We start from the raw sequence: 25,384 nt of genomic DNA, 5'->3' as shown, positions 1-25,384 counted from the left end.
TGAAGTGATCAGAGATCATGGCTCTGGAGTCTGACAGTCCTGGGTTTGAATCCTATCCCTGCTGCATAGCATTTGTGTGACAGTGATCATGCCACTTAATCTCTATAAACTTCAGTTCTCTCCTCTAATCACTGGGGGAATCCAGAGAAAAGGGTGCTGGAAATACCTTTGTTGCATTGTATAAAGACCATAGTCCTAAAAGAATGGGGATAAGGAGGAATAAAAGACAATTCAAGAAGAAGGTGTATATCATACTGGTTACTAAAACTGCTTAACATTTATTCATTCAGGATTAGGAAATTGTACACCTGCTGGGAAACATACACTAAAAATTTGAATTGCTTAGATTCCACAATAGGAATGGATCAAACTATTTCCTCTTCTTGTTCCAAGTTTCCTCCAGTAGTAGTTATTTTATTTTTCTTTGTCCTTATACAGATACATTTAGTTAACTGATCAAGTTATGCCTTCTCACGACAAATTCCATATTATGTTTGTCCATAGCATTTATGGCCCTCTTACAAATGAGGTACAATTAATTACCAATTAGCCATGCTAGTGGCTGGTAATGGGAAAGCCATCTCAACAACCCACCAAAGGAAAGAAACTATGATTATTTGTTCCTCTTTGGCTTTGTAGATATTTTTTTTCTATAAACTCACAAATTAAAAAAACAAAGTATCTCTGAATTCAATCACAATGATGAAAAAAACAACATACTATGAAGACACAACATAGTTGGAACCTGATCATTATCCTGCTTCCTTTGTGCCTTCCTTTTCACAAGTCCTCTCTTCCTTGATTCCACATTTTAAATAGAATCTCTTCCACAGCAGGTGAAAGTACGAACTACTGAGGATAAGCTAGAGATAACCTTCAGCTGAGTCAAGATGTGGCTGGAAATTATGCCAGGATTTCTGTTCACTACTTTGGACGACCAATTCTCTGCAGCTGGACAGCGACCACAACAGCTTCTCCTTCAGCCAAGGTCAGTGCTTAACAGTGATGGTTTTGATTTCAGTGAAGAACCTGTAAGAGTCCTTGGCTCCTTCCCTACCTACCCCAGAACTCTTCATCCCCCCGAAAGGAAGGTTCAGCTCTCTAATAAGCCAGCAGTTGGTCCAGACCAAGCCTGACTGCAACTTCTTAGCCACCCGGTGAACACGGCCCACGCTGCTTGACCACACTGTGGCTGCCAGCCCGTATTTAACACTGTTGGCTCTTTGAATCACTTCCTCTTCACTATCAAAGGGGACAACACACGTCACCGGACCAAATATCTCTTCCTTCATGCAACAAGATTCATCCTTAATATCTGTTATCACTGTGGGAAGCATAAAGTAGCCTGCCTGATTCCTGAGGGGAAGATTTAACTTATCCACCCCCTCACCACACAGAATTTGAGCCCCTTCAGTTCGAGCTTTCTTGATGTAACTTCTGACCTGCGTGGATGAAAACCTTGATTAGCAACATCTTGCCATTTGGTTTCACACAAAGCAGAGAAATTCAGTATTTTCAAATCATCTAGGAAAGCTGTAAGGTCATTGTTAAAAATCTACACACAAAGCAGAGAAAATTCAGTATTTTCAGATCATCTAGGAAAGCTGTATAAGGTCATTGCTAAAAAGCCTAAGGTTGATTATTTTATCACTCAGCTGCTAAGGCTAGGGGCACAAGTGCACTCACCATCATTTGGACATTCAGCCCTCCTACATAAGAAGGGAGCGATTTATTTAATGTCTAAGTGCCAGGCACTTCAGATACATGCTTTTCATACAGTCTCACTTAATTCTCTCAAAACTCTATTAGCGCTGTACTGTTTTCCCCTATTTGCTGATGACATAATGGAACCTCAGAAAGAATAAATGTCTCATACAATTAACAAACAGTGAAGCTAGAATTCACACTCAGTATATTCAGTAGTTAAATATACAAAATAATATTTTCTCACTTTTCAGGAGAGCCGTGTCTATTGCAGGAAATGGGAAGTTGAATGTTGTATGAGATTCAGTTAAAGGCCATGAAGCCTGTCAATAGCTGAGCTTCCAGAACAAATCATTTCTAATTTCTAGTATCATTGCTGATTACATTCTGAGGATATATGTAGCTAATATAGTATAGCCAACTAAAATGGGAAGTAAATTATATAATAAGTTAACCCAGTGACTTGGAGATAATGCAGAGACTTATTAATAATAGTTGTAGAAGGGACTCATTATGATATATATATTTACATATGGAAATGTTGAGGTCACAATGATGCATTATTCTACCCCCTATTATAAGCATAAGAGAAATAGAAAAATAATTCCCAAAATTAAAAGTATGGAACAACAGTCACGTAGTAATCAAAAGCAGGGTAAAACTTTGATGACATTTTGGATTCCTACTTATCATTTATCTATCTGAATACTCTTCTGTCCCGGTATTAGATTGGTATTTGACTGTAAAACTATATTCAATGTAGATCTATATGCTTGCCATGTAAAATAAAGGTAATGTTATTTTATTATTAAATCTGCTATATTTAACTAAGCCAAAGATTTTTAAAAGTCAAAGATTTTTTTTTAAATAGAACATTTGGTACAGCTTTATATTCCCCTCTGTTACACTTCCTCCCCCAGCATGCACAAGGCTCTCAGAAGTTTCCCTAGTCTAGGTTGTGGGCAAAAGCTAAACTGGGTCTGGACCCCTCTTCCATCTACTCTCTGGCTCTTTTTTGAAGAACCCACCCAGATTAACTAAAAGATGCCAAAGGCAGCGTCCAGTGTGAACAGAAGTCAAGGTCAGGGGAAATCCAGAGGTCCCTTCGGAGGCAGCACCAGAACTTCACCAGTGATTCAGACAGTGTAAGGAGTGCCCTGGCTTTAGATTATCACTTCGAAACAGAATTACATGATTATCTCTCAGAAGCTCTCAGGATAATAAAATATGAAGGGACATGTCAGTTTTCAAATCGTTAAGTTATCAAAATATTGGCTGTGCAGGTGACTCACACTAAACTGAATTTATTTTCCAGAGAAGGTATCACTGGATGAGAGAATGATATCTACACTACTAGCTCAGGAACTGAGATTTTTAGTAAACTCTGAAAAGAAAATAAAAGCCCTTGTGACTGGTAACATGTTATAAAGTGTAATGGAAAAAAAATTTTTTGAGAGGATAGAGCTGTAGGTAGTTAGAAGCTTTGCCCATAAAATCAGAGCAAAGAGGTTAGAAGAGTGGGCCAAAGAGCCCAATTGTGTTCAAATCCCAGTAACTCTGCTTACTAGCTGAGGGATTTTAAATGCTCTGTGCCCGTTTCCTCATCTGAAGAATACGATTAACACTGCCACCTTTTCATAGGATTAAATAAAATACTGTGTGTGAAATATTCAGTGTAACGCTTGCTGTGTAGTAAGTCTTTGGAATGTCAGCTGCTCTTGTGACTGTTGCTGAAGATGATGATACAATCCATGATCCATTACTTACTGCCCAGGACACTTCAGGGAGGCCCCCTACTCTGCATGTCAGCTTTTTTATCTGACAAAAGAGGCCAGGAAACCGCAAAAGTGGACCTTGGTCAGACCCAAAGCCTGGCCCTTTTGGGGGATGCACCTGCGGGCTTCCTCGGCATTTCCCCCAGACTCATTGTAAATACCCAAGAAGTCTCTCTCTTCAATGACTTGGATCTTTGGGAAGGCTGGCATTGAGCCAGATTCTCCAGACAGTTGGGTGGGGAAGGACTCAGGAGGGTAAAGAAAAACAAAAATAAAAAACACAAGCACCCCATAAAACAGGTGAGCCGTCTTTTCGTCATTCCCTGAGGACAGAATCGTCCGCAGTTCACTGCGTGACCCCCGCCACCCCAGGGAACCTGGGAAGTCACGTGTCCACCGAGGACCCTGCCATATCTCCTTGCCTTCTCTCTGAGCCCCTTGTCAGTACAGAATAACGCTCACCTATCCTACTAAGATTCTTCTGGCAACCACATTGCCATCTGTTGTGACAACCACACAGAAGTAAGATGGAGGCCAGGGCTCAGGCTCTGCAGGGGCTCGTGTGACGGGGGAAGAGGACTGATGCGGATGGCCAGGATGGCAGCCGCACCTTCCCGGGCACGCAGCCCCCAGGCGCTCTGCTGAAAGGCGAGCAAAGATGACCAGCAGTGGAGCTGCCCGCTGCCTCTGTGAGCCCAGGCGGTTGGGCACTGAACTAAAAACAGTCGCCATCCGAAAAGGCCCACATACCCTTCCCTAGCTACCTCCATTAGCTCTCTCCGAAGGGCAGCGATGCCCAGGCTTCCTCCCAAGAACGGAGATGAAAGCCTCCCTCCCACCGAGGGCCCCCTGGTGGGAGCCTCCTACGGAGGCGCTGTGAGCGCTTACATCCGGGCACACACGCTCCGGGCTGGGGGGTGAGGCTGGCAATTGCCCAGCGACCCTGGAAGCCTCAACAGGATCGTTCTGAGAATTTCCAGGGGGGAGGAAATGGGAGAGGGCCGAGGGCAGCTACTCCAGGTAGGTGGGACCCAAGCCACGGGGCCACCCACGTAAAAGGGAGGCCTCACGGACGCCTGCAGTTCTGCATGTAGTGGGATAACGAAGTGCCATGGTTACGGCTCTTCCCTAGAAAAATACTAATTAAAAAATCTGCCCATGATAGAAAACTAATTTTAAGCTTGTAACTGTGAAAAACTGTTTTTAAGTGTGTGTGCAGCACCTTTCCCCTTAAAAGCAGTAGGCTCTGGAGCTTTCTGAGATGAATGCTAAGTAATGAGCTGTATTTTATTTTAATAAGGAAAATGGCTGAAAAATTATTTTCTGTAAGGATCAAATAGAAAATCAAGAGAAGTTGATTGAAAAGTCTGCAGTTTAATTCATAGTAATATGCCCTTGCTGGTTTCTTAGTACGGACAATTAATTGTACCATGGGATGTAAGATGTTAACAAAAGGGAAAACCAGGCAAGTGGATATGGAAACTCTCTGCCTTATCTTGGAGATTTTTCTATAAATCTTAAGTTACTCCAAAACAGAAAGTTTTTAAGTATTTGACTAAGATAGAAAATGATGGTTAAAATGTATGGGAGCTTTAAAAACTTATGTTTGAAAGATAACTACATGCTTATGTTTGAATGTGGTGGGAAAAAATTGATAACTGTAAGTTTCATCATTTTCAGAGTGATCTATGTTACCTAAGGACACTAAAGTGAAATGATATTAAGATAATGCCATCCACATATTAAATCTATGCTTGCTTTTAGGCATAATCTGGTTTGGTAAAAGATAGCATTTCTGAACTGTCACACATCAGGGAAAGGTTGACAGCGTGCCTGAAACCTTGCCAATGTTTCAAGCATTAAAAAACATCATATGTGGTTTAAATCTATTGGGAATCTTGGCTTTTGTCCAAAGCTTCTGTGGTTATAATGTTAGAAATAATGGGGGAATGGACAGCCTCCTCCATTTCCCCTTCCTTTAGGGAAAGATGGGGTGGTAAAAATATGGTGTGAAAGACGGGCTGATGTCAGTGCTAATTTGAGGCAAATTTATTATGCTGGGGACATGCAAGGGATGAATAGTTGGCAAAATATTAGGAGCTCTGGTATGATAATCTTCTCCCTGAGAGTCAATGTGGCCAAGAACAATAAAGAAAGCTAGCTTCCCTGCTTTCCTGGACCTGGCCAAGATGAAGGAATGAGGGGGAAAGCAGGCTCTCCCTTCCTACCTTAGTCTGCACTCAGATGAGAATGTGCTCATTTGGTGAACCTCACATGGGGAGCTGGGCTGAGGCAGAAGGAGACGGACCTGGGGATGGGGCCACCAAGAACCTCCCAGGGGAGCATTCCCCCTGCCTGTGTGCAGGTGCTGAGGGGACACACCCATGCTAATGGAGGCCTTGGCTCCCAACTGCCTCAGACACATTCTTAGTCTAAAGTAAGTCAGTCCTGGGAATCCACCAGGATGTCCCCCTGCCTGCCTGGGACCAGTGTCCTTGGACCCCTACTACCAACCGACTGAAAAGAAGGTAATTTGGATCTTCTCTGTGGAGTCACTCAAAGATGCAAAGTTTAGGGTGTATTTTTACTCTAGAGAAAAATTAGGATATTTTATACTGAAATATTCTGATACTGCAACTTGCTAAATTCTGTGTGTTCATTTTAGGGGTAAATTAAAACTACTGGGAGTCACCAAGAATGAAAAAGAAATAAAAGTTTGATAATTCGGAGGGCATCTAAAGGTGATGTGAATATGGTGTTTTCAACTAAAATATGTTGTAATTGAAATGTTGGGGTGCCTTTTTTTAAGTTGCTTCTTGAGAAAGCAAGAGCATTGGAGAAAGGTAGACGTGCAGAAAATGTTCCACTTGCACATCTGTAGTAATGCTGTAAAATCTCAAATGACTTTAGGAAAAAACAGCCATATATTTTGGAAATTCTACACTGGCATTTAAAAAGTTGAATTTGTATAATATTGAGGTAGTGAACACCCATATTTATCCAAAGATTTTTAAGAACCTAGGATTCAATACTCAAGTTGCCTGTGACATAGCTGAAATAGCCAATGAAGAAGAAAAGACAATGAGTTAAAGGAGAGTTGTAAGCAAAACCTCAAAGGCTTGTACGTGTCTATATGGTCCCTTTATTGTTATGGTTTAATGATCAGTGCTACCGGATGCTCTGTGCTCCATGCTTGTGTTCAAGAGTTCAAAGAAAATGGACACTTTAAGCTTGGGGGTTACACTGTAACTGGAATAGGTGATGCAGTGTTAATTCAGTCATTTGTCCATCAAATACTGTGTACCTACTATGTTCTGGGCACTCTTCTAGGGTCTGAGAATACAGCAGTGCATAAAATTGACCATGAAGCTTACATTTCAGTCAAGGGAAGAGAGTCAATGAAGTAATAAATAATGTTATATATCAGATGGTGTTAAGAGTCATGGAGAAAAATAAAGCAGGAAAGAGGGACAAGAAGTTCTGGGGGATACGATTTTACACAGGGGAAGAAGGAAAGAGCTCATTCAGAGGGTAGCATTTGAGCAAAGCCAAGCAAATACCTGAAGGAAGAGCAATCCAGGCAGTGTGGGCATCAAGAATAAAGGCCAAGAAGAAAGAGTGTGACTCATATTTTCAATGAAGAACAGGGTGGCCAGTATATACAGCAGCAGAATGAAAGAGAGGAAGACAGAAGGGGATGGCCGCCTGCATCATTCTAAAGACTTAGGCTTGACTGTGAGCAAGATGGGTTGAGCAAGACACATCACAGCCAGTGAGGAAATAACTATGATACTAGAACAAAACTCAAACAGGAATGTGGAAATACCAGTATGGATGCAGGGTCCTCTTAAAATGGCAACATGTGAGCTCAGCACAGCCAGGTTTTAAGTGGCCTCCCCTTGGATGTCATCAGACTACTTCTCATTGCCATGGGGTGTAATCTCATGGGCACCTTCAGGTCCAATACTGGCCTTGATGATTATTCTCCACAGAAAGAACCAGGGCTCAATAGAGAGGTCCTACTGCCCATGTGGGGCAGAGCAACTCAGATGGCTGAGGCTACTTAACGTCAGAGAGTGGAGAAGTCTACAGGAGGACCTGGGGTTCAGGCTAAAGTGAGGGCCCCTGTGTGTAAGCTGGGACAAGCTGAACATCAAAAATATTGTATAAAACTCACAGGAATTACAGTACATTGAAAGCTGGTGAGCCTATACCAATATGAGTCAATGTGTGGCATCAATTTGTCACACACAAAATACCGTGTGTATGTGTGTGTGTGTGTGTGTGTGTGTGTGTGTGTGTGTGTGTGTGAGATAATGTGTGTGCAGGGGGCCACAAATCATTCAGTTGATACAGAAAAGTCAACTTTTTTTGATTTGCTTCATTAACAAATTCCCCTCATTGAGTAAATTAAATAGTTATTATGGCCTACAATAGAAAAAATAGTTTTTTTGCTGAGTTGACATGCAATAAACTTTGAATCTCAAGTGAGTGGTGAATTACAAAGGGGACCTTAGACCTCACCACAGACTGAGCGCCCTAGAAAATGTACCTGGAATTTTAACTTTTGCTCCACAGGAGGCATTCAGGAATGTGCTGAAGTTGGTTTTCACTGTTATTTACATGTTGAGTGAATAGGCCTGGAGTCCTGATGTCCAGAATAGCTGAACAAGAGAGAAGACCGGGGAGCCTCTTGCACCTGTAACTCCTTGCTCTGCGAGGACGGGAACATCCACACCTGTGGGTCCCCATGCGCACAGCTGGGGACTACTGCTTATGTACCTGCAATCTTGCAGATGAACGTAACTGGAGAAACACAGCTAGCTATGCTAGCTGGCCTCACTTTAAATAAATGGCCACAAGTCTCAAGTGAGCTCCTGGAGTTGTTCAGCGAACAGCAGTTATTTCAAGGTCCCTTCTCTTTCCTGATCTCCTGCAGGACTATTTCACACCTTCTTCTCCCTCCTGGAACTTCAACACCTTCTCCCCTTCTTACCCTGCTTTTCTAGTTTGTAGAAAACAGAAGAAATAAGAAGCACCCATCAAGCTACTACACTTTCCCACCTATGAACATCTGTGCTTCATAATATTGTGAAGGTCAAAATTAAAATGTAAGTCTAACAGATCTGTGTAGTGTCAGAGGTTTCTACAAACTGAAGCAAAGGCTCTGTCCCTCATTTGCTAACTGATGGCATATTTCCCTTGGTGAGCCTTACTTACTGCAGCTGAGAACAATGTCCTTCTAGCTGCAAAATTCTATGACTTATGCTGGGAATCACATTAGGTAACAAATTAAAATGATCTTAAAAACCTAAATTCCATAAACCATCCAGAGACCATAAATGACTTCTCCCATGTAGGCTGCCACTAGCCCCCCCATCAATTAAGAGCATAATTTGGATACTGCGTATGGCACTTTGGGATCAAATCTGCTGTCAGCCAGAGGCAGAACCCCTTCCACTGGGAACATTAACCTATGGAAATCCTGGCCACCCTTACTCCATATCATTCTTATTAGCTGACCATTATGTTTTGAAATATGCCTTCCTCAGTCTGCTTGTGGTATCTCCATGCTGAATTCTCAAGTTCATTCATTTTTATGTAGATACTACTTTAACCTGGACAACATCTGCATATTCAAATCTAACATTTTAGACATTTTTAGATTGTATCTGGAAACCATTTTCCATGGGTCACAATTTTTCAAAAATAGGGTAGCAATTAATAATATTTCAAAACATGGATGTGTGCAATACCCAGCACTGAGCTTCTCTCCAAATAGGAACTCTTCCTATAACTTACTTTGCAGAGATTTACTTACTTTCTCCAAATGAGCTTTACTTATCAGAGCTCCCATGCTGGCCAATGGATCAGAGGGAATGCCGACTTTCCACATTCTGGTAGCTTCTACAAACTTCTTTAAAAACTCACTATAGATGCTCTTCTGAACAAAGATCCTGCTGGTACAGAGGCAGATCTCACCCTGCAAGGATGACACATGAGAACAATGTCAAGACTGAGGGCACCCTCCTTCATGGATAGAGCACCTGCCATGTGTCTCACGGTGGTCTAGGCAATGGGAGACAGTGGAAAACAAGACCAAGTCCCACCACATGAAACACGCAGTCTTGTGCAGAAGACAGACAATAGCGCAAGTAAATAAGCTCAATAAATAACAGAACTTCAGGTCATGACCAACACAAAAAAAAATTAAGCAGAGGATCAGAATAGAAATTAGTGGAGGGGGCCGGCCTTTACTCCCTTTCATTAAAAGGATACTGAAGGCACTTGTGAAGGGGGAATTTTGAATTGACATTTGATTGATGTGAAGGACCTGGATGGGTGAAGATCTGGAGGAAGGGAGTTATCAGCTGTAAGTAGAAGGCCTTCTGCAAGAACAAGCTTAGAGTGTGAGGAAAGGCAAGGAAGTGACTGGGACAGAGGGTGGGAGTGGAGACAGAGAGAAGGTGGCAGGGCCAGAGGGAGGAGCGAGGCAGCACCACACAGAGTCTCCTAGGCTCACAAGGAGCTTGCATTTTATTCTCAGTATCATAAAAAAGATCACAGACAGTTTTAAGCAGAAGAATGATGGATCAGATTTACATTTTTAAATGATTGCTCTGGGAGCTGTGTGAACAGAATGGCAGGGAATGAGAGTGGGAACACCATGGAGGCTTAAAAGAGTATTCCAGAACCCCAGATAAGGGGAAGTAGCTTGGACCAGAACAGGACCAATGGAGAAGAGAAACGTGATAGGAGCCTACCAAGATCAACAGGTCCTTAGAGGGGCATGTGACCCCAACAGGGTAAGAAAACTGGCATAGATGCCTGGAGAAGTTACAAGATTCGGGATATATGTTTTCAAGATAGAACCAACAAGACTGGTTGCTGGGTTAGTAAGGCATAAGGAAAAGAGAAGGTAAGAACAAGGATGAGTCTGAGATTATGGAGGGAACTTGAAAATACTAGTGCTCTTCCTGGGAAGACAACCCAAGGCAGGGAGAGGAGAAGGAGGAAAATCTAGAGGTCTGCTTGGTACAAGTTAAGTTTCAGATGCCTAGCAGACATCCAAACAGAGATACTGAGTGTCCCATGAAGAGGTGCTCACATGTTTCTGGGTGAAAAATCAACCTTACTATCATTTGAATATAGCATGTAATAGTTTACCAACCACATCCTAGATATGTCAAAGCATCATGTACGAATGACAAGTATGCATGTGCATAAATATTTTCATCAAATTTACATTTGATCTTCACAACAATTTTACATTTGAGCTACACAAGGATCCTTCCAATTATCTGATAGTTGTTCAAAGGTGCATTGTCCAAATTAAACACTCAATGTTGTGAAACAATAAATTCTTTCTGCAAACCAGGCTCATGTTAGAACCATCTGCATATCTGGCTTAGGAAATCAAACACACAAGAGCCCTATACCATTGTGGGGAGGGAAGGCATGTAAAGAGGCACGAGGGTTTAGCCAATCAGGGGTTTCCAGATTACCCAGTGCTAGGAAAACATAGGTAATACTAGGATCTTTAGTCACATGCCTTTAGAGGAAATGAGAAATAGACAATATCACCTATTGAGCACCTATTGTATGCTGGGCACCCTGCAGAATTCTTTCCCCATAGTAATTCTGTAGTGTGTTAGCTTTCTCAGTTTACAACTAGGAAATGGACTTTTTCAGCACAAACCCAAGGCCACCTGCCACAGGAAGTTTCAACCTCAGTCTGCGTGATGCTGAGGTCCAAGGTTCATATCTTCTGTCTCACAGCGTCTCTTAGCTGTGCGTGTGCTCAGAGCCAAAGGAGACCATGCATGACAGAAATGCCTCTATAGAGCCTGTTAGGTTCAACTAAGGAAGAAGTATGCACTACGTGGAGCTTGTCACTCAGCTAAGTAAAAAGAAATCAGCCACTTTTTATTTCCTTTGCGTAAAATTCATTTACTGTCTTGAATTAGCCAATCATTCAGGCTCAGATCCTCTTTCCCATGGACATTTTTAAAATGTGCCCAAGAGGAAGGATCTCTGGGCAATTTTAAATTCTTAACACCACTCTGGTAGCCAAGAAGCCTCAGTTCCTGTCCCCATTCAGATTTGTTTACTTTAACACAGGGTTCACCTAACTTCCTCTAGTCTCTCCTCTCTGTTTCAGTCCAAAATTTGTACCTTTCTTATCACTTGACCACAAAACACCTGATTCTATTGTTCACTTTGATATTTAATGGTATTTGTTTAACCATAAAATTGCAAACCTATTTTCTAAAATCTAAAATTTAAATGTACCGATTCAGACAAATTCTCTCATATAATATATATATATATATATATATATATATATATATGGTTGGCCCTTTAAACAACATGGGTTTGAACTGTGAGAGTCCACTTATACGCAGATTTTTTTCAATAAACATAGGGGAAAACTTGGGGGAGATCTGTAACAATTTGAAAAAACTTGCAAATGAAACATGTAGCTTAGAAATATCAAAAAATTTAAGAAAAAGACATGTCATGAATCATAAAATACATGAAGATACCAGTTTATTTTATCATTAACTACAATAAAATCAACAGTAGGTTATTAGTATGTACATTTTTGAAGAGTTGAAAGTTAAATGCAGATTCGCAACTGCACAGAGGGCTGGTGCCCCTAACCCCATGTTGTTCAAGGGTCCACTGTATATATATTGATCAGCAACTTTCTCTAGGAATTACTGTGAGAGGAATAATTACAATTATAATGATCATGAAAATAATCATTGTCATTCAAGAATGTTTTTCACTCTGTGCCCACAAAAGCCCTATTGGAAGGCATTATTTTTGCTTCCATGATTAATTTTACAGGTAAAGAAATGAAGGTTCAAAAAGTCACTTATTCAAGTTAGGTAAATAAAGATATTTCTCATTTCACGCATCTTTCCTTCTATGGACATTCTCTTTCGCTTAAGTCTTTATTCCTGCTAAAAATTTTTTAAAACATAACTTTGGAGAAAATCATTCAGTACTTATGCACACCTGCTCCATCCTAGGCATGTCCTGGGCATTGAAGAGAAAATGCCGCACAAAAGCGGATGTGGCTTCCTTCCTGAAGCGTGCAGTCCCGTATTCCTGAACCAGTGTTCTTAACCCCCTGGGATGCCATAGATCTGAAGAATCTGATGAAAACTCTGGACTCCAGAGAAACATCTGCTACACAATTTCAGGAGACACAAAGTTGCCCTGAAGCTCGCCCATGACTCTAAGGTCAGAAACCTACCCTCGATTGGTTCAAGTATTTAATTCTAAAATTTGTGAGTGCATTTGGGGTGATTTTGGGGGGAGAATAAGATTACCTAGAGATAAGACAGTCAGCAAGAAGAGACAGGGCCAACTCTATAAATAAAGGGATAGAAAAGCAAAAAAAATAAATCATTTGCCCAAGCCTAGTACTTGATAAAAGTTGTGTAATCAATAGCATGTATAGTGGGGGTGGGGGGCACAGGGAGGGCTGTGCAACACAGAGAAGACAAGTAGTGATTTTACAGCATCTTACTATGTTGATGGACAGTGACTGTGAACGGGGATGTGGGGGGGACTTGGTGAAGGGGGGAGCCTAGTAAACATAATGTCCTTCATGTAATTGTAGATTAATGATACCAAAATAAAATTTTTTTTTAAAGTTGTATAATCAAGAAGGGGAGCTTTCTAAACAGAAGCTGTGACTCTACACAGCCACTAAATAGACATTAAGACTGAAGAGATTGTCAGTGGAATAATGCAATATAATGATGCTCCATTCACTGAAATAGCCCTGGACTGACCTACTATGCCAGCTTTGCACTAGGATGAAACGGATCCAGCTTGACAGGACCGCAAAGTTAAAACAAAACAAAACAGCCTACCTGGTTGGCAAAGCTGGACCTGACGGTCATTGGCACACACTCCTCCAGGTCGGCATCCTCAAAGATGATGGCAGGATTCTTGCCCCCCAGCTCCAGGGAGAGCTTCTTGCAGTGGGGAGCACTCAGCTGTGTGATCCGCTCGGCCGTGGGCTGGCTCCCAGTGAAGGAGATGAGGGGCACCTCTGGATGGGATGCCAGGGCCTCGCCTGCCCTGGGCCCCGTTCCGAACACAATATTCACCACACCTGGTGGAACACCTGGATGGAAAGAGCATCAGTTACAGGAAGTCTTCTCCATATTTTGAGGACTTAGGTTATATGGAGATGGTCCATTAGTTTGGATGGCGGTTCGAGTAACTTCTACAGCTGTCTCCAGTTTAGCAAAACAAAGACTATAGCATTTTGTCTGCCTATAAGACACCCTAGGTGGGATTTCTCTGGGTGCTTTGTCCTAGAAAAATGCAGGGTAGAACATTCTACATAATTCATTCCATAATATTGACTAGGCTTCAGGGGCTGAGGATGCAGAATGTCTTCAGGCAGGTCAGGGCCCATGAGGGAGAAGAATGCCCCCAAATAGGTGCCCCGATCTTTTCTATCATGAGACCCTGCTGCCCTATATCTGCATTATTTATTTATGCATTTTATGGATTTACTTTTATTACCTATCCACCCCAGCAGGTACACTCGCTGAGGGCAGAAGTGGTATCTGCTCCTTGCTCCCCATCGTCTCCTCCATGCCACGGCCTAGTTTGCCACATGGAATTCATAGCAGCAAATGCTTGCATTTTCTGAGTGTTCACTGTGCAGCAGCCGTTGTGTTAAGTGATTTGCTCCCTTTAGATCTCCCAAAAACCCTATGAGGTGAGAAGTACTAGTTCCCTCACTTCACCCTTGAGAAAACTGAGGCAGAGTGAGGCTAATAACAACTAGTAAGGGGCAAAACTGGGTGTAGAAAGTTAATAAATAATTGTTAAGTAAATGAATAGATGAATGCTTCATGTACATTATGCACCTTAGAAATGTTGACTTTGGGAGGCTTTAAGTATCCAGAAAGAATATCTGTATGCAACTGTGTTGGGTTTGTTTGGTGGCAGCTTAGTTTATTTCCTCTGGTTTTTCAGGCTTGAACTACAGTAGTGGCAGAAATCCCCCAATGTGCAAGGTTTGTGAACTACTTCCCTGCCCGTTATCTTTCTCTTGCTCCAGGGAAAACAGTCTTTCCTCCATGGAAACATACTCTTTGATTAAAACTATCTCTTCAAGAATACGATTTTAAAGTATCAATAACAAGTTCTCACTGACGATCATTATCATTCAGAACTCATTCCCAAAGAACTGGAGCCTTAGCCCACCACCTTGAGGGGCCTGTGTGAGTGAGCCCCTAAGGAGACAGAGGGGAAGAGGCAATGCCTCCTGACGGTGTCTGGCAGACCCTCTCCGCTAATGGTTCCACCTCTACGCTCCACAAGCATAGTCATTGGAATCTAGCTTAGGTCAGTCCTGGATCATAGGTCACTGCCCGAGGAGGGCAGGCCTAGGGCCAGGCGCCATGTGACAGCAGCTAAGCCCTGGGTTAGGGCAAAGAACGGGCACAGGGGAGAGGCCCTCCTGGCAGTTGATGATGGGGAAAGAAGGACTAGTTTCCCACTATTTGCAGGATGGCGCCCTGAATCTCCATCAAATACTGGGCATGTGCATATCTGCCCCTTATTTGGTTGGGAATTTGGGGGCCGATGAAGGTGGATTACTGGGCTTTATAAATCCTGAAAGCACAGAAAATGGATCAAATCACTTCTAATGTCCACAGTAGCTTTTTAACAAAGGGTGAAAGAAAACACAGAAACTCCACTAATGAGCTCATTTCATCGGCTGATTGTCTTCTACACAACAGCATTTACATTCTGATTACGTTTCCCTGAGCTCTGATGTTAATCTGTTAAGAGTTATCTACTGGCCAGTAGTTCTCAGTACCAATTTGCCATTTGATCCAAACATTGATGAAATTTTTCTAGAGACATCTGCCCTCTACCCTTAAGAAAGTCTGATTATAAGAGAAGGGAGGCAGCTTAATTGACAACTAACAATTCAGTAAAACTCAGAGTAGACTGCTAACAGACAGCGATGAGAATGAAGTCCCCCTAAAGCCAGGATGTGGCAGGGTGACAACACAAAGAACCTGAAGCTTAAATAGAACAGAACAAAAACAAAAGGAAGGGCCAGAAATCCGTCATCAGTGGGCTCTCCGGGATAAGGGCAAATGTTTGGTGCCTCCAAGAAGAAAATGAATATTCTCGGACTCTCAAAGAGGTATTCACAGTGTACTTTCTCAAACAATTTTATTTCAAAGTTACGTCTGTTCAAATGTTCAGTACCAGAGGAGCCAGCTCTTTAAATATCAGTTCCTTTCCTTACACAGCTTAAGGTTTCTCCTACAGTGCAGGAGTGGGTAGATGTGACTCACACCTCCTCCCAATTCCAGTGAAGAACCTGAGGACTGAAGGCCCGTGCAATCTGAGAGTCCCACTCTCAGTGTTTGTCAGAGGAGGAAGTTTGGCAAAGCCAGCCCTGGGTCAGAGGGAGGGACCAACAAAGCTTATTTGTTCACAAGAAATAAGATCAATACTGTGCAAATATATGGAAACATAAAACTCTCAGGCAGGGGCAGGTTCTGAATATATGAAAGGAGAGAGTGCTTTGGACAGAGAAACCATCATAGATCAAGATGTGGTGGATGTTAGGAGAGAATGGTTTTTGGGAAAATGGCTCTGTGGCACTACCCCACCTCCGGGTGTGCCCTCCCCTAAAGGGATGGAAGCAAAGAGCAGACCCCATGTCTATCCTACTCAGGGAAACTTACAGGCAACAGGCAGGAAAGAAATGCCTTGGACCTTTGAAGGCACTCTGAAGACTCATTTTTGCAAAGAAAGGGATTAGAATGTGATCCCTCATAAAAAGGAAGGATGACACATTTGGGACATGAGACAGGTAAGCGCACTCCTATCAGACACCCTCCAGAGGTCTCACCTCCATTCCAAAGACCTGGGCTGGGGGGCCTTACTTCTCGGTAGGACACAAGGGAGCTGGCCAGCCACCCTGGAGTCCTAAGGCCCAGTGTGCTTCCCTGAAAAGGCACAGAGTGAAAACCTGGCTCAACTTGCCTGGAAGACAATGTGCATAGCTTTGCTTAAAGAGAAAAGATATCCAGAAGAGGGAGAGATGGGATCTGCCCAACCACCCCCACTGGGGACGCAGACAGGCGAGGCCGGCAGCACTGCCCTATGGCCTTGCAGGAAGTGGCACTGCAGAGTGAAAGAACCACAAAAACAGGCTGGTCCCTGCCACCCACCCATCATCCCTACCCAGGAGGTGTGGAGACCTGAGCTGAGGAACCTCATAGTGAGGGGCTTTCCTGCTGTTACCTCCCACCCTGGTGCAGTTCCAGGCTGTGCCCAGGCCAAGTTACTAACTGACTACTAGTCCTGCCCAGAATTAAGCCAGGAACACACCCTGAACGTGGCCATTGCAGTACTGGCAGGAAGAGGACAAGGAGCCGTATTCTATCAGCTTCCGAGTAGCGGCTCCAAATGCATAGAAGGCTGAGGGACAGACGTATACTCCCATCTCTTGAAAATGGACTATTATTATCAGGTATTCTGCAGCCATATGAACCAGAGACATACCTAGCAACATTCTTATTTTTATCAACATTAACTTGCAGTTCAAACATAAGACTTAAATGGGCTGTCGAGGGCTCCCTGGAGCAGGATGGTGTCTGATTTGATCGGGCTCTCTGCGCCTGTGGTTGCATTACTCTTGTGTACCCCTCCTGCTGCCAGCCAACCCCCCACAGGGAGGAACCCTTCCTGCAGCAGCACCTTCTAGGGTAGAATAGAGGAAGCACTGTGAGCCAAGCTTGCAGATGAAGGGGATTTTGCAAAAAGAATCAGAAAGACAAAAAACAATATCAATGGGATTGATTTTGCTGCTGAACACATTTCTATCCAAGTACTTTTCAAATGTCAGTGACCCTAAAGTAGCTGAAGCCCACAGAACTGACAAGCCAGAGCCAACCCTGTGCCTCCCCTTAGCCCCATGCCTTATTACCTGCTCTCTCCAGGAGTTTGCACATCATCCACGCGGTCACTGAAGTCAGCTCGCTGGGCTTGGCTATCACAGTGTTGCCAGCGGCTATCGCTGGAGCTATCTTCCAGGTCAGCAAGTAGAGTGGCAAATTCCAGGGACTGATTAGACCAGCTGGAAGAGGAGAGCAGACACACTGCCACCAATGGCCTGCCCCTCAAAACAGACTGGCCCAGCAGGGCTCATGAGTGTACAACTCCTTCATGCTGCAGGAAACTACGCTTATTCTTCTCAAACCTCAAACTCTTGCTTCTTTGTAGCAAACTTCAGGAAAATACTTCTAAAATGTATTATAAGGCCAATACACTTTACTCTTTTCCTGATGACTTACAATTGTATTTATGAACACCAGCAATATAAATTCCAGGGCTAAAGGCTGTCACTTTTCACTAACCAATTCTAGAATGTGATGCTTTTTGAGATTTAAAGACTGACCTTCACTGTTTTTTAAACTTCTCCCTCCTTCCTCATCATTATACTGTCTACTATTTCTTCAGAGCTTCTCCATCACTGCTTCTAGTCTGTTGTGGCCTGAGACATAAAATCTCAAGAATTTTAGAATTATTTGTAAAATAAGAGTAAATGTGGAGGCCCTCCTATTAGCAAAGCCAAGGAACTTTAATGCATAGACTGCGAAATCCATTTTGGTGAGCCAACGAGTGTTTGATAAAAATCTCTCTCTAGGTTCTCACCTGTATCCTGACCAAATAGCTTCTCCTGGATAAGTAATAGAACCAACATCTTGAAGCTTCCAACCAAATAAAAACACAAAAATAAATTTTACCTTATGAATAAGTAGATTCACCTTATTTTCTACTCTCCCCTCAAGCCTGTGTTGTGAAAGTAAGCATATATTTTATGTTATTAAATTTGTCATTGGAAACTCAGCTCTTTAGAGAGTAACAAGATTTTTTTAGCATAATGTATTAGCAGAGCTCTTAGGGGGAGGCTTGAGCTTTTTATAATGCCTTGACTATATGATTTCTGAAGGGTTCAAATAATCAAGGTGGTAAAATGTCCCATTTTCTTTCCTTTTAGCTTCTACATTCTTTTATTGATTCATAAAATGTAATTAATAAAATTGGGGGTTTCTGAGGAAACAGTGACATCTAGTGGGTATTTTGAGTCATTGGAATAAGTACATGTCCTTCATAGGAAGGAAGCAGCTAATTAAGTCGTTTATTCACCAAGTACCTGGCACTCTTCTTAGTTCCCTACACTTATTAATTTGTTTAACTCACATAAAAATATATAAATTTAAGATTAAATTATTCTCCCAATATCTCAGGTAAGAATATTGCAGCACGCAAAGTTATGAACTTACCCTGCACACATTCAAAATCCATTTCTTAATCACTCTGCAAATTGACTTCTTTTTCTTTTAATGTTAAGGGCAAAAAAATCCTGGCATGTGAATTTACTCTCTGCTGAGAATAAGGGAATTTGACAGAAGGAAAATAAAATAGAAAGTGATTTTTGAGGCCAATTACTTTTCAATCAAAGTAGAAATCGACTCTCCCTTGTCTTAGTCTGTCATTTAGATCAATTCTACAGGACTGATGACTGAAAGTCCCTGTGCACCAGTGTGGCCCAGGCTCTCACTGGACAGCACCTACCAATGCCCACAGGGGCCCGCACAGTGTAATGCAGACAGCCCAGGGGGTCCATCTGTGTGCACTCCGACGTGTGGTGCAGGATGGAGGAGGCAAAGAACCGGAAGTTCTGTACAGCCCGGGGGATGTCCATGGTTCTTGCCAGCGTAATGGTTTTCCCTGTAAGAAGGCAACCACAGAAAGCACTGTTACTTTAGTGGCCATGGAAACAGAATATCATCACAGACACATCCCAACTCACACTAAAGTAGCCTGGTTCCCTCCAGCCTGGGATGGACATCCCTTGGCTACACGGACAGTTGATCACGGTTTGATAAAACTATAAAGTAATGAGGTAGGACATTATACTATGAGGTGGAGGGGGTTAAAGTTGAGTCAAATCATCTTTACTTTGTGGGCTGAACAATCATTGCTGACATCGTGAATTTGCCAGATGCTACCACTTCACCCACACTAGCTCTTCCAATTCAAAAGCAGCAAGCTTTGTATATGCTACAAAGGGGCTGGAATAATGGGTGTTAGGACAGCTATATTTGCACATCACAAAAAAAAACTCTGATAAACACATGATATATATTAAACGTGCTCCCAACACATGGAGTCTTTAAGATGGACAGGTGGCAGAACCACTGAGGGGAAGCCCTGGTGCAGAATGTTGTGTGGCACTTGGTCACCGGTTGCATGCCCCGTGACTGAACTAGATCCTGGATTGAACAAAAAGAGAAACATATGCTTACCTCAATTGCTCCTTAGGTATCTTTAGTGATGCAGGGAAGACTGCACGATTCAGGAGCACCAGCAACAAACATTTTCATCTAAAGGGTTTGGAGTCAGGTTGCTTCCCAATTTTAGGCTGGTTTAGGTACAATTTTTTAAAACATTGGTTTTTTCTAACAGATATTACTGCAAAGACTTTCAGACATGTATTCCATTATCCTGACCTCTGGGAAGTTTAAAACATTGGGAGATTGTGTTGGGTAGGGGAATAGTGCCTGACGTGTCGGAAATCTTTCTAAGTAGCTTGACCCTTAAGTGCTTTTGAAAGTCTCTTTGCTCTGAAATGCCCCTCATAGAACTGGGGGAGGATCGCTAGCTCTTCCTCTTTCTCCATATCCATCCCCTGGGCAGCTCCTTCCACCGAAGGGACAGTGTTTATTTCCCTACCCCTTGAACTTGGGTTCAGCCTGACTAGTTCTGGCTGTGGGAGTGATGCAAGCGCCGGCCTTCAAAGGCCCGGGACGGCTTTGCTCTCCACCTCTGCCGTGAGGAGCCCAGGTGTGGGCTAGCCTGATGGCCCAGGAGGGGGCGACATGAAGAGAGTGCCCTGAGTGCCCCTCCTCCTTTAGAGGCAAGAGATCATGTGACAGACTGGAATGCGGGTAGGAATCGCCCGCTGCGCAATGCTTTGCACTTTCCTGGGAGCTGTTCCCAAGAGCCAGCTGCGCTCCAACCGCGGCTGCTCACGAGAGCGCGCGGGGAAGACGGAGAGGCCGCAGGGACGGCTCTGCCCAGGGCCCGCGCGGCTCACCTTGGTCTTTAGATTCCGCCTGGGCGAACTCCTCCAGGGACCCCTCCAGCAGGTCGGCCAGCCGCCGCAGCACCTGCGAGCGCTCCTGGGGGCTGCGGGACGCCCAGCCGGGAAAGGCTGCCTTGGCCGCCTCCACCGCCGCTTCGATCTTCCAGGAGCAAGCGGAGAGAGGCTGTGAGACTGTCGTCCCCAGAGGGTGGATGAATCCAGAATCCGCAGGTCCATACCTAACTTTTTTCTGCCTAATTGCAAATACCCAACACTTTCCAGAGATGAGTTCCCCCCCAAAGTAGTGTTTACGCGACCAGCAAAGCAGGGGCACCACAAAAATAAAGAAAAATGCTCTATTTCGACCGAGGTATCCGAAATGTGGCCATCAGAGCATTAAAAATATGAATTTTAACAGATGTGTGCATTTTCGACCATTTCAAAACACAGATATTTTTTTAAATCGTATGAGAGGAAACGTAGTCTAGGTGTGCGGAATCAACTCAATACAGCTCTGACATATCTGATAAGGTCTACAAGTCTGTTTGAAATCATATCCTTAGACTGTTGCTCTTGCTTGGGATGATTAACCATAATATTCATTTATTACCTAATTCTTATATATAAAGGACTATGCTAAATATTTTACACGAATTATTTCACTTAACCTCTTTTAAAATTCTCTAACATGAGCATTGCTGTGCCCATTTTACAGATGATGAAACAAGCACAGAACTTGCCAGAGTTCACACAGCTAATAAGTGGCAGAATTAGGATTCAAACCCAGATCCTCGCGGCTCCCGAGACCACACGCTGGCCTGCTATGATGTGACCACTGCCCCTGCTCCCTGTCTGGCTCCACCCGATGAAAGAGGCTCTGTGGGAGAGGAGGGCACTTGTGGCTGACCAGACAGCTTGGGACCCTGGCTTTAGAGCTAAGTCCAAAAGGAAACAATATATGGGAAGGTTTGGGCATGGCCAATTCATGCACGTAACATGAATTTTCGGGTTCTCTGCTGCCTTTCTTCTCTCTTAGGCAATGTCTCAGCAGTGCCTTGACCTGAGATAGCAAATCCACAGCCTGGGGCTTCTCTCTCTGCCTTCTCACATGCATGACAAACATTTATAATCACTCACAGCTTTCTTGAATAACTGGGCCCAGGCCCACCCAGTCTCAGACTCCTTTTTCACAGGCTTTAGGCAACCATGAGCACTTTTCTTGTAACACGTGATCTGACAACTCAGCCACCTGAGCTATGCTAGCTCTCTTGTCCAAAATCTGATCGACACACCTCCCTTGTGTTCTTTATGCATTTTCAGCTCAGCTGATGTAAAGTATAAAATGATTCTTATTTTGATTATAAATTTCTGGAAAGACGGAGATTTCACCTTTAAAAACTGAATCTCTAATACAGACCTGCAGACAGGGTGAGGGAAGAGACATGGGCTTTGGTGGGTTCCTCCACAAGCTGCAGCCTCACGGGTGCCCCACGGCCAGCCCACAAGAGGAGGGGTCATTCCTACAGCCATCCACGTAAAATCTAATCTGCCTACAGTTGTTAATGTAAAAGCTAATCGTTTTGTACAGTCATGTTTCTAAGTTGTCTTATGTCACATCATATGTCTATTAATATAGAATACATGATGATCGAATATATACAATAATATTAGCAAAAGCTAATACTAAGTAAAAAGCATTTACTATATGCCAGACACACTAAGGGCTTTACATGCTATTAGTCTGTTTAATCCTCAGAACAGCACTGTAAAGAAATTATTATCCACCTTTTATACCTAAGGAGACAGAGGCACAAGGAAGTTCAGCTCTAAGTCATGCGAATAGATGCTAAGTAGTACTGCTGGTTTTTGAAGCTAGACAGTCTTACTTGAGCCTGTGCTTATGACAACAATGCTACCATGTAAATACCACCACAGGTGTGTGTGTGTGTGTGTGTGTGTGTGTGTGTGCACACGCACATGTCATTGATCAAAGCATCAGAGATGAGAGTTTTAGCACACTGTCGTCTGTAAAATAAGCATGAAGACAGTCTTATCTGTAGGTTGTTACAACTTGTATTTGAAACAAATCATGTTAAAGGGCTTAGTGAATACAAAGCACAGAGCAAAAGCTGAGTTAGTGGAGCCATTGTTAGCAGCCCCAGCAGCATTGCCTGAGAGTGTACTTGTGGGGAAACTGGGCATGTAGTTCACATGGTGACCATAGTTTTCAAGCCAGATGAAAGCTTGGGACTTGTGGGATCAGATCACATTTGCAAGTTGGACTGGGGGAAACTCGAAAAATCTATTCCTCTGCTAGCTGGGGCATCCATACTTCATTCTGCCTTCTGAAAGGAATGAGCCAGTAGTTGAAGAAAACATTTCAGCTGAATTTGGCATTTTTGTCCTTTTGAACTTCACTTTGAAAAACACTCTCAGACAAGGAGGATTAGAAAACACAGAGCTGGACTTCGCACTTCTATCCTAGGTCTTTTGAAGCAAACAACATTACAGGTTACAGTTTAGCCAACAAATTAGCCAATATTTGCCAACTCTGATCCACAAGTCTAAAGGTTTTCTCTAATGCAAGACAGACTTAAAATATTAACAATAGAGAAATAGCCCAGTTCCTTTAAAAAAAAAGTTGCATATAATATTTATGTATGAAGGCTACACTTATCTTTTAATAATCTAGTTCCTTATGCTTTAAAAAATAAATTAAAATCCACTAGGCATTAGATGAGTACATTAGCCACATTTATCACCCCACGTGTATTTACATTCTTGGTGCAATAATTGATAAGCAAATTTATCTCAAATCTTTTACAAAATGCCTCAAATAAAGATAATTCTATGTCACTAAAAAAATTTAATATGTGCATCATTAAGCACTTCAAGTAAGAGAAAGGATGGTGTTAAATTTTGTACAAAAAAATGGAATTTGACTTTGCATTTCATCATTCAAATGATCAATTTCACTTTATTAGAAATTTTGAAGACATGAAGAATTATTAAAGGATAACCTAAAATACCTAGATTTTTCAATTTACTTATTGTAGAGAAATAACACACTTTTTACAAATCCATTAATATAGTGGCAAATTTAGGCAACTCTTGGTAGAGAAAAGTGAGCACTTACTAATATTGATAATTCTTACAAACAATCCTTTTTACTAGATACCTACAAAGGAATGTCTGAGAATAGCAACTGTGTGTTAGGCTGCCTAGATTAATGACTGACTTCTGTGTATAGTAAGCTGAAACTTGTTCTGGTTACAGATATCCCCTCCTTTCAGAAAGTTCGTATTACACCACTTCACCTGTACAAAATATCTACATTAGAAGTTTTGGTAACGTACATTACCTACATTAGGTAATGGCTTTTCTTGGAAAAGTGAAAACCCTTTGGATTTCTTTCAGTTAACAAAAACAGGTACTAAGGTAGTATCATAACTTTACAACATTTTGACTTAAAAAAGACTTGTAGAGTTTTCAAGACCTCATTAGTTTTTCATTAATGTCATTAAGAGAAGGAATTGGCCTCTTTCAGGAAGTCCTTAAAAAAAAAAACCTATGATTTAGAGTAATTTCTGCACATCAACTCTGAGATTTTTTTTGAAATGAGTTCGTTATTTTTGTGTAGCTATGCCAAATTTTTCAGAGTAATTAACTAGGAGGAAATTGGACATAATTTGATATCCTCTCATATGGCTTTGACGTGGAATAACAAATGGCACAAGTAGGAAAGAGGAGGGAAGAAGACATAGAAAGCACAGAGTGAATTATGACGGGTAAAAGAGTTTTTGAAAAGTAGGAGTGAAAACTTGAAACCATAAGAACAAAGAATCAAGCTGCATACATAGATACAAGAATTTTCTGTCTCAAAAAGATAAAACTGGGATGTTGCTTAAAATGTACAGCATGCAAAATACTCTGGTAAGGGTAAAAATATGTACACCAATATAAGTTTCCACAACTTTCCAATAACTGACATTTCTGGAACAAAAAAAAAAAAGGCTTGTAGGAAGGCTCTACTTTCAGATATCGGGGGGAAACCTGCGTCATTTATGTCCAGTTACAAAGTAGATCTTCCTAGACCTAAAATCTTCCTTCTGCTAATGTTTAATCATTCTACACCTATTCCCAACCCACTTTGCTCCTAGAAAGTAAAATTATGCATAATTCACCAACAATTTAAGACCATTTCAGTCTTCTCTAAATGAATATTACTCACCTCTTCTTTTCCACTATCTGGCACTCTGCAGTACACTTCCCCTGTAGATGGATCATAAGAATCTATATATGAGTTACAAGGCACAAATTTTCCATCTATGAAGTTTTCCAGCATCAAAAGTGCCTTTGTTCCAGCCATGTTAAAGGAAACTGCCTGTCCCCATGAGAGCTGTCAGTGAGGTATCCCCACTGCTTTCCCCTGACTCCAGTCAGTCTCCTCCTCACATCCTGCCCCAACGTCCTTGTTTGCCAATCAGTGAAAATGGGAAGTGACTGCCCATCTCAGTGGGTTTTCCAATCTCCAAACTCTGATCAAGAGTTTCTCAAATGTTTCACAGACTGCCAGTACATTAAGAGAAATGGATAATAATATATTAAACCAACATCAGCGTATTTTCATGGCCCTTTAAAACTGACAAAAGGCATTTGTATCATTTTACTGAGTTCACAGTGGAAACTGTTCAATGTTCAACAACACTGATTAAATGCCAGTTCCTGAAGCAAGTCCTTCACA

At 42.3% G+C, this 25,384-nt stretch overlaps 1 protein-coding gene across 1 annotated transcript; it reads right to left on the bottom strand.

Annotated features, from left to right (window-relative positions):
• Positions 1-254: 254 nt before the first annotated feature.
• On the bottom strand, positions 255-25,384 carry ALDH8A1 (aldehyde dehydrogenase 8 family member A1). The gene is made up of 7 exons (XM_036903733.2): positions 24,872-25,384; positions 20,653-20,800; positions 19,128-19,283; positions 17,476-17,625; positions 13,370-13,626; positions 9,301-9,462; positions 255-1,442 (listed from the first exon to the last, which is right to left on the bottom strand). The coding sequence occupies exons 1-7, from the start codon at positions 25,007-25,009 to the stop codon at positions 990-992; spliced, it is 1,464 nt and encodes a 487-aa protein (XP_036759628.2). The 5' UTR covers positions 25,010-25,384; the 3' UTR covers positions 255-989.

Source organism: Manis pentadactyla, chromosome 12, assembly GCF_030020395.1.
Source record: "Manis pentadactyla isolate mManPen7 chromosome 12, mManPen7.hap1, whole genome shotgun sequence".
Lineage (NCBI taxonomy): Eukaryota > Metazoa > Chordata > Mammalia > Pholidota > Manidae > Manis > Manis pentadactyla.
Note: the sequence above shows the minus strand (reverse complement) of the source record. Positions and strands in the feature narration are given on the sequence as shown.